A 10,637-nucleotide genomic window follows, 5' to 3' on the forward strand; every position below is an offset into this window, starting at 1 on the left:
ACCGACACCGTTACCGCCAGCACCATACACCTTTGTTTGCCCTTTTGTTTGTTATCTTTGTGTTTGTTAAAAGGAGATTATTTGTTGTATCGTTTTGTAGCAATCTACGTGGCTGAAAATTATAATATGGGATTTTTTTAATTAAATCAGATGTTTATTACATAATGTTGAAATGGAAAATTCTACATATTTTATTCAAATGGGCTACCTAGCAGTACCTCTTGCTCCCCTAGTGTTTTTGTGACTCCAGAAAACCTCATTTTTTCTGGTCGTCTGGCTGGGAAGGCGATGTTTTGACTTCCCTGAAGCTTCCGACGGAAACCTATTTTCTTTCGTGCATTGCTGCGGTTCTTACTTTACTTTCCTCCCTTATTTCTTTCAGTGGTCAATTTTATTTCCATACCAGTGGAAATAGAGAAAATTCTAAAGACGGTTTTCGCGCTTTTAAGAGAAAATGTTTGGAATTTATTTCCACGGTCACAGGTCTAATGGTCTTAAGGAGCTGCTGATGCTGATGAACAGCTGACAATAAAGGACGTGCGGAAGGACGGTGAGTGATACATCCATTGGGTGACGGGAACAGGCTGCTGCTACCTAAGCTGAGCAGCGCAGGAAACGTCTCCCGGGCGACGTGTATCGAGGACGTTACGACGATGCTGCGGATCCGCTGGAGGCCCAGGAATTCAGGAATCCTGTGTGTGACATCGTACTCGAAGCTCCTTGTCCACTGGGGAGAGAACGAAAAAACGAAATAAGAAAAATATACAAAAGTTGGTCATTAGGATGGTCGAAAATTTTGATGTATTTTTCATTATTGGGTTGGGTTTGGGTTTCGTTGACTTCGCATTCAGTGCTGCAATCGTATCGAAAGTCAACACTTGACAAATCTGGTAGCATCTTACTTGTTGATCGTTCATCTTACTTGTTGATCTTGTTGCTCGACGATTTCGCACTGCCAACCGATCCCTTTCACGGGCTGCCTTGCTGTACGCTGCACGGGCTGTCGCTTTGCTGTGGTGATTGAGAAGCACAAAGTCGAGCTATACCAACGCGGCGCTCTTCACGGGCGATTTCTTGTTCTTCTTCAGACGTTTAATTCACAATTTTTTGTATCCTTCTTGCTTTGTCGGGAAAGATTCGACCGTCTAGGTCGCGGCATTGTTTAATGATGATTAAAAGAGAATATAACTTACTGATGATTACTGATTTCTGATAAAATTTATAATTCAATTTTCACATTTATAAAAATGACAGCTAAACGTGATTTTGTATATGGTTAATGTCTATGGTTACTAGGATCAATTGTCGTGGGACCAAATTGCGGGGATCAGTTATCGGTACACCGTTATTCCGTGGCAGATGCGTTTTTGTTATACCACGTTTGACAGTGACTTCCAGGGAACGCGGTCGGACGAGATAAAAGTTATCCTATGTACGCCTCCTGGCTCTAAGCAACCTCCCCACCAAATTTCCGCCAAATCGTTCTTTAGTTATAAATACTATGGTATTCGATGAAGATTGCGATCATAGATCGTCTTGTAGTGATGGGTATATTCAATACCGTGACGTAACACGCAGCTCTTGCGAAATCTTCGGCACCCAGATTCTTCCACCTCAGGACAGGTACAACAGTTCGGGTTAAGTCTTAAGTTGAGTGAAGAAAACAGACCGTCGTTTTAAAAAAAATGCTGCTTTTATTAATTCAAATGGTTTCCAGTCAATCGGAAACTTCCGTACAGAAGTTAATTGCAACAATAGACAGATTCACTATCCTCTTTTTCCAAGCACATTTTGCATATCAAGTTACTTAAGGTATTATTGTTGGACGGCAGAATTAAGAACACGGTTTTTGATTGGACGGCGTTTTAGCACTTAACAGTATCGTATTAAAAGTATCGTTTCTATGGTCTAATGTCGGAGATTCATTTGCGAACGGGGTGTCCTACAAGGTCATATGATTGATACATAAAAGAGATTTGTCTGGAATGAAGCCACAAATCGTGTACGTGGCATGAACAAACTCTACTGCTAGCACTGGTTCCTGCGCAGCATTATCCAACCGAACAGTGTCACAAAGACCAGTATCGTAAGCTCTACTTGCAGCGCAGCAGCTCCAGCCAGACGGCACTTGAACGTGTCATAACGCGACTCTTTATCTTGCACGATATTATCAAACTCAGCCTCCACCAACTGGCCGTCGTAATAGGTGATCAAATCTTCGTACGGATACTCGAATCCCTGCAGACATTCACACTTATAGCCGCCCGTCTCGTAGCCACGGCCCAGGATTGGTACGCACTGTGTGGAAACCGAAAAAAGATGCAAACAATAGCTGTGAGAAAACACCAATAGGTCACCGTACCAGTAGGTACGGTTGAAATCGGTCGAAAAACGACTCAACACCGCTGTGGCAACGAGCCGTTCCACTTCGTTCCACAAGCCGTGCTATGTTGGATGAATAATACTTTGTTGAATGCTGCATATCATTGTTATTTTTACTTGATTTTGAATACGAAGGAAATTAAGGAACAAAGGAAAAGGCTAAAAAGGTATAGGACGTATAGGTATGGCCTAACAAATCGTTCTGGAATTCTAAATGAAGAATGAAATGAATGAAATCAAGCACCGAGAACCAAACGTATCATCGTCACCGGTTGATGTTGTGATTGCAGTGTAGACGACGTAATAATTCAATCACGAAAAGGGTTCACTTACATATGAAGACTTCACGTCGCATTTATGAGTGTTTTTGAATGCATTCGGCTCATAATAATTATCCGGGCACTGGTTAACATCCAACTGTAGCATGTTCATTGAAACGGCTACGACTCCCCTACGAGCGTGTGGAAAATAAAACATTAACGAAAAAAACAGAACGAATTAAAATCACATCGTAAGACTCTGGCTGATAGCACGTCCGCCTCCAATCATGTCGGAGAAAACTGCATTTCCTGACGCAAAAAGTGAAACTGAAACTCACTTGAATTCAAGCTTAGCCTTCAGACTGTCCCAGCCGAAGAACGGGACCGCGTACGTTATGAGCCATTTTTTCACAGGGCCTTTACAGTCGTACTGGGGCGTGGTCCAGTGACCATGGTCCATCGTGGCGGCGTGATAGAAGTTGGGAAAGTGTTCGTAGCGCTGCGCATACTCGCCCGTCTCGTTGTGTCGCAGCCGGATCTTCATGTAGTACTTTTCGAGGGCATCAAAGTTGGAAGCCCACCGTTGTTTCAGCAGCCGGAAGAACGGTTTGTCGATGTATTCTTCGCCCGTTTTGTTGAACCTTGCCACATCCTCCATGTTGAACTTGCGTGTGTTCAGCTCCTTCTTGTACGCATACGGTGCGAACAGCGTCCGGTTGGGGAACTTACGACGCTCCCAGTACATCGCCGCCGACCAAATACGCGTATTACCAAGCACCAGAGCCAAGGTTTCGCCCATCATCTGATCCTCGGTCAGCGGCTTGTCGGCCACCCGTTTGCCGGAGTATACCTCGTTAGGGTCGGAAATTTGCAAAAAGGCACTAAGGAAGTTCGCTAGACGTATCGCCATCTTGGCTTCGTTTGCAAACTGCTGCTGTGCCTCGTACGCAAACTCGCCGGTCAACACGAGATCCTGGGGATGATAGTTTTTGCACGATCGTGCATTGACGCCAAGGATGAACTTCAGCACCTCGTTGATGTTAAGTTTCTCTGCGTGCAACGAGCTTGGCCCGGTGGTGAAGTTTTTGTACTCATAATACCGATCGAGGTACTGCTCGCGAGTAAACTGCGGCAACCGGAACCACCGTATCGGAATTTTCTGAACCCCTGTGGAAAGCCAAATGGTAAGAGGCGTGAGTTCATCGGATCACCAATGGTAGATGCTTCGTTGCTTACATCCGATTTTTGAGCAATCAAATCCATTGTAGTACTGTTCGTCGGAGGCACGTTCAAGGATCTCGCCCAGGTACGGTCGTCTCACAACACCCGGTAAGCGATAACCGGGTTTGCAGCGACACTGGTAGCCGCCGCGTCGGAATCCCCAACCATCCATTGGCTCACACTCAGTTGTGTCCTTTTTACAACGAGCAGTGTCCGCAAACACGTTTGGTCCCTTGTTTCCCTCCCCCTTCGGGCACTGGTTGATGTCGATCCTTTCGAAATCCATTTCCAGTACCGCTACGGCAGTGTATCTGAAAATTTCACGTCACGAAAGAAATAATTATAGTTTTTTTTATCTAAGAGGAACGAACTGTGTCGTATTTATAAGTAATTGTTATTCAGAGCTTATCAATCGGTTTAATTTCCCAGCGTAACTCACGTTGGATATTCAATGTGACGGAACTGCGTGTGGCGAGGATAGATATCGGCAATCGGTGTCACGGCGGCTACCAGCCATTTGTTCGATCTTCGGCAGTCGAAATAAGGTTTGGTGAATCTTACCGGACCCGGGTTTTCATCCGCTCCGGGTGGTCCGTGAAAGGTGAACGTTTCGTTCGTATTGTTAGCGTAGCGAATCTCCACCTGGTAGGTAGTTTTCGTATCGTGCCGTTTGTCCACATTATCCGGCAACCACAGGTTATACCACTCGTTGATATGGTAATTCTTGATCGTATAATCGTGCAAGGCCGAATTGGGTGGAAAAGCACCCAAGTCGCGCACATAGAACGTATTGAGAGTGGAGATCTTCTGCAGGTGAATCGGATCGTTGAAGTCATCCTCGCGGTAGGTGCGCGGCGCGAAGCGGGGGAACGTCTTGTTGAAGAAACCACGGTAAGAGGAAGAGAAGGACGTATTCGGCGCAAAGTAGATGGCGGACGCGTTTAGTTTCGGATTGGACGATACGTCGGCCACAGTCGACAGAAAGTAGTACATCATGCCAGGATCATACGTATCGTTAATGGCCGGACGAATGAAGCGGCTCTGCAAAATGTAGCTAAAGAAGAAGGCGCGGCTCAGCGCCATGTTATGCAGATGCAGAAGCGCGGTCCGATTGGGGAACACGGGATTGATGTTCACATCCTTGATGTCGGGCAGGTGAGAGACACTATCCTCCGGTAGCGTCAAGTCTCGCGGTGGCAAAATCGGACAGTTATCTGCGTTCACCTTATCGAAGCGCACCTTTATTTCATCGAACGCATCCTTTGGTTGCCATTCGTACTGGGCCAGCACACCCACCAACGTGATCACCGCGAAAATGCTGTAGCTACGCCACAGTAAACCCATGTTAACGGCAATCGAATACACCTGTTGCGATTGCAAACTAATTCTTCAGCCACGGACGGTGTTGATATGAATGTATCACTCGCTTGGAAACACTGCGGCCTCACAATCCAAACATTCTACCTGATCGATCAGACGCCGAACTACGCCCTAATGACGATGATGATGAGTGTTTTCATTATATGCGCACCTACGCTCGATGCCACGCACACACAGTCAAACGAGCTGTCAATTTTAACCGGCGGTTCGAGCAAACTGCTCGAATAAACAAACACTGCCGGTCGAAAGTGAATGCGCGCGTCGTCGAACACGAATTTTATTTGAAAACTGTGCGGTCTGGTCGTTGTCGTGAGTTTTACTGCCGATGTCTCGCTCTGCGCTCTCTCTCGTGCACGTGTCACACACAAAGTCTGTCGATTCGTTCGGCACCGCTTTTTGTCACACTTCGAAGCACGGTTTTGCTGTGTTGGTGTGCAGCGTACGTGTGAGCCTGGTTACGAATGTACCCACCACCACCTCTCACATTGGGGAATTTATATGGGATAGGCGGATATATATGTTTTTAGTTTAGTTTAGTGTATAGTTTTAGATTTGTTTCTTACTTTTTTGTTTTCTTTGCATAGGTTTTGATTAAATGAAACATTTTTTGTAAAATACACGCGTTCAAGTATAATAAAAAAGCTTTTTACGTTATTTTAAGGTTTGTAAACGCCTGAGCTATGCAGTCTGCCATCAAAAAGCGACTGACATCAAAAAGCGATAATACATAATCGTCTGCAAATAACGAATTTCTGTATATACGGCCCGGTCCGTTCTTCTAAGATTTTAAGGAAAAAAAAAATTTCTTTTAAAAAAACCAATTCCTCATGAGTATAAAAAATGATATGAAATGATCGAGGAGCTTTACCCATTGGGTTTGTGGGGATTTTTAAACAAGTCATTATTACCATCAGAAGTATCCAACCCAAGAACTGTTATTTAAACATTTGATAGAACACTTATTAGTCCGTTCTTGCATTCAAACTAAAATCGATCCGCCGTAAAAACGAACTGTTACAGAAAGCATCCAGAGATTAACATTGTCTCTGGCGCAGGATAAAGACCGCTCAGCGGTTGTTTCCGAAGAAGAAGAAAAAGAAATCCATTATTTTTGGATGAAATTCAAAACTATATTTAAAAGGTTTTCAATCGTCCGATTTGCGTCAATATGCACCTTTTTGTTGGAAAATTTGTTGTCTTTCCAAAAATACCTCCATAGTGCCTCTCTTGTAGAGAGTTTAGTCGTTATTGTCGAAAACCTCGAGTAATCCATTTTCACAATCCTTTTTTGATCTCAGGTTTGCATCACACTGGAAATTTTGTAATGCACGAAAAAGGTGTCAATTGCTTGGTGTAAGGTCCGGACTATACGTTGGATGCATTAAAACTTCCCAAACAAGCTGCCGGACTTTCTGGCGAGTCACTAAAGACGTGTGTGACATTTCGTTGTCCTGATGGAACACAATTTTTCTTCTGGTTCCTGGGCAATTGCTATCTTCGAACGGTGCAGTAATTGAAAGTAGAGATCTGAATTTAGTGTTTGGCCACACGGAAACAATTCATAATAATAATAAATTCCTTTCAAGTCTCACCATGAATCCAGTACAACCTTCCTAGCCGTTTGACCAAAACTAAGCAGATGTAAATTCGAGCAATCATGTTTTTTGGTGTAAATAGGGTGGAGCCCAAACATCGAGCTTCTTTGTGGATCCAGCTTTGCGCAAATGGCTTTAAGCTGTTCAAGGAGTGATCTTTAGCTTTTGGCCGATGCTCTGATTAGTAACATGCCGATCAACTTTGCTTATTTCTGTGAGTTTATCGACATTTTCAACGATGTGTTTGCCTAGACTTTAACATGAAAAATAACTGAAATGGTTCAACGAAACCAAAATTTATCGCAACTAGCTGTTAGAGTATCGGCACCATGAACACCATGCGAAATTTCAGCGGCCTTTCTTGTATTTTCGCCTTTATCGGACGAAAATTGTAAAATGTACCGAATTCGAATTGGTTGGTCGAATGTGAACAGTTTTCTTCGATTACAGGGCCGTTGTGCATCATGAGTTGTTGCCAAAAGATAGAACGGCCAATAAAGAATATTTCTTGCAAGTTATGCGCAATTCGCCCGAAGCAATCCGTGACAAACGCCCGGAAAACCAAAATTGGCTGTCGCACCCCTACTTTTGGCCAAAATAATGCGCTGTGCGAATTTATGACAGGATGCAACAAGTCGTCGAAACAAATGTGGCCGATCTTTGGGAAGATTGTGCTTCGCATCGCAGTTACTGCGATGCCACACGGTGCATAACATATAACATAACATAACAAAATTTGACAGAACATCGATCAGTTTGTGTCAAATCCGTTAAGCTTCGTGTGGCAGGTCCGAAATATAACAACGTGGTGACCGAAATGTCGAACGTGTTTACATTCATGTTTTTGGCCCAAGAAAAAAGAAATGGAAAAGGGAGTATTCGTGCACGGCCCTTCGAGCAGGCCCCGCGAAGGAGGGACCCGTCTGCTCGTTGGGACGGTAGTAACAAAAAATGGGAGTCTGCCCGAAAGTGGCCTCGAGCCCCGACTCTCTAATACCTCTTCAGTTAGTGTGCCTCTCACTAGTAGAGGCCTATCCCGAAGAGGGGAGAGCGGTTCTTTCGACCGTTCGGATGGGGCAGATTGTCCCGGGTTGAGGATCAAATTAGGCTGTACTCGGATTGGCAATAAACTTCTCCTTTCGAGTTCCAAAATGATTCTAAATTTATTGCCAGTTTTGGTCTGCTTATATTAGGTTGGCTAAAAAGAAATCGACGTTTTTTGGGTGATGTTCAGAACTATATTTAACAGGTTTCCAATGGTCCGATTTGCGTCAAATATGCACCATTTTGTTGGAAAATTAGTTGTCTTTTCAAAGGTAGTCTTATAATGTCTCTCTTGTAAAAGGATTATTCGTTATACCGAAATGTCGAACGTGTTTACATTCATGTTTTTGGCCCAAGAAAAAAGAAATGGAAAAGGGAGTATTCGTGCACGGCCCTTCGAGCAGGCCCCGCGAAGGAGGGACCCGTCTGCTCGTTGGGACGGTAGTAACAAAAAATGGGAGTCTGCCCGAAAGTGGCCTCGAGCCCCGACTCTCTAATACCTCTTCAGTTAGTGTGCCTCTCACTAGTAGAGGCCTATCCCGAAGAGGGGAGAGCGGTTCTTTCGACCGTTCGGATGGGGCAGATTGTCCCGGGTTGAGGATCAAATTAGGCTGTACTCGGATTGGCAATAAACTTCTCCTTTCGAGTTCCAAAATGATTCTAAATTTATTGCCAGTTTTGGTCTGCTTATATACTAATTAGGACAATGAGTGTGGTGGTCCGTTGACCTAGTCCTAGTCCAAATTATTTCGTCCTTCTATCCTTCTATCCTTTGCTCGCTGCCGCAGCAGCGGATAAATCCGGATTGAACCGGTACCGGCGCGTCGGCGCGATAAGCGATCTATCTAACCTGTCTCCCGCTTCGCCGGTGCATCTGTACTTGCCTGCACCTGTCTCCCTTGCACCTGTAGCTGTCCCTTGCGATCGCTCGCGCTAGCTTCCTGTTACGCGCGCTGCGACTGCCTCGTGCAGTAACAGGTTGGTTGATTTCTGAATAATTTATAGTTTAAATTTAAAAAAACATCACAAGTAAGAACTTACATTAACCTCTGTTTGTAAACAAACGCTCGGTGTTACGTGTTATGTCATGTTTTAGAGGGTCCGCTGAGTCACAAAGCTTTTGCTTACCGAATAAGTGTCAAATATTGTTATGTTATGTTATATGTTATGCATCGTGTCCCACCAGTTATGTTTTTGTTATGCACCGTGTGGCTTCACAGTTACAACGAAATTCCAATTTATGAATTCCTTTCCTTAAGTGAGAAACTTGAAGGGGTTTAAAATACGCTTCCACAGCTGTTATGACCTCATCATTTGATGAAAACCACTATCAACGCTGATTTTTTAGGTCTGGAAATAGATGGAAAGTCGCTGGAAGCCGAATCTGCTGAATACGGTGTGAATACTCTAACAATTCGAACTTTAATTCATGGATTTTTTCCATTTTCAAAATGCCCTTGTGACAAAGTGCATTGTCCTGATAAAAAATGATGTTTTTCTTCTGCAATCCGGGTAGTTTTTACCCATTTTTCTCTTGCAACTGATCTAAAAGGTTACAGTAACATTCAGAATTTTTTGTTTTACTAGTTTGCAAGTAATCCGCCAACAAAATTTCTTTCGCATCCCAAAAAGCTGATCCCAACACCTTCTTGGCTTATTTTTAGACATAAACTAATTTCGGAGCCGAAGAACCGGGTTCAAACCAGCCTTTAACCTTTTGTTTTGATTCAGGGTCATGGTGATAGACCCAAGTCTCGTCCATAAAAATGAATCAACGCACAAAATCCACTTTATTCGTATGAAAAAGTTCTAAATGTTGTCGAGAAAGTTGCATTCGAATGCGTTTTTGTTCCTTTTTTGTGAATGCGGTACCTGTTGTTGTGCACACAGCTTTATGAAACCCATTACTTCAATCAAAATATTCGCTATACTGCTGAATGAGCAGTATGTACTAAATCTCTTTCAGTGATTCGACGAATTTCCAATACGATATCCTGTATTTTTTCTACAATTTCAGGTGTTGTGTCTGTTTTCGGATGCTTTTTATGTGTATCATCTTCAAGGCTTATACGACCACGTTTAAATTCAGAAACCATCCTTTTAACCCCCTAATTAAAGCCGGAGAGTCCTTATAGTTTTTCAACATTCGTTCATAAATTTCCTTTGCTTTGAAACCTTCCAAAAATAAAAATTTGATCACTGCACGATAATTGACTTTTGCCGTTGTGAAAAACACTATAACACGTCGATACTAAATGGCCTGTAGAAAAATCAAGTGACCGATTAAAACTTCACATACGTTCATATGAAGAGTGTACCAATACAACAACAAAAAATTTCTTCGTAGTAGCGCCCTGTGTTGTCGATAACACAAACTTATTGAACAGCCTAGTAACATAACCTTTCACGTGCACCTATTTCACGAGAAATCTACTTACCATAGATTAGAACATAACGACGATGCTTTAAATAAACCATCAATTTCTTTCAATTTCATTGTAATTAATATACTTTAATTTTAAACATATATTTTTTTATTTAACACCAACAAACAAAACAATAATCAATAAACGAAACTCTATGTTGAGCGAGTAAATATCAATCCTTTATTTATACAAATCACTTACGGTCATTATTTCAACTTCCTAAAGCTAAAGTTTTTTCGAAGTATAGAATTCTCTTTCTCTCTTACTGATTTTTGCTATTACAAATAACTATGTAAAACAAATATGTATTATTGATTTGATGCTTTTCA

General features: G+C 42.9%; 1 protein-coding gene across 1 annotated transcript; it reads right to left on the reverse strand.

Annotated features, from left to right (window-relative positions):
* Positions 1-1,776: 1,776 nt before the first annotated feature.
* Positions 1,777-5,295, reverse strand: LOC128276117 (uncharacterized). Its single transcript, XM_053014586.1, has 5 exons — positions 4,303-5,295; positions 3,879-4,174; positions 2,981-3,809; positions 2,716-2,833; positions 1,777-2,298 (listed from the first exon to the last, which is right to left on the reverse strand). The coding sequence occupies exons 1-5, from the start codon at positions 5,205-5,207 to the stop codon at positions 2,029-2,031; spliced, it is 2,418 nt and encodes an 805-aa protein (XP_052870546.1). The 5' UTR covers positions 5,208-5,295; the 3' UTR covers positions 1,777-2,028.
* Positions 5,296-10,637: the final 5,342 nt, after the last annotated feature.

The sequence above is a fragment of the Anopheles cruzii genome, unplaced genomic scaffold, assembly GCF_943734635.1.
Source record: "Anopheles cruzii unplaced genomic scaffold, idAnoCruzAS_RS32_06 scaffold00546_ctg1, whole genome shotgun sequence".
Taxonomy (NCBI): domain Eukaryota; kingdom Metazoa; phylum Arthropoda; class Insecta; order Diptera; family Culicidae; genus Anopheles; species Anopheles cruzii.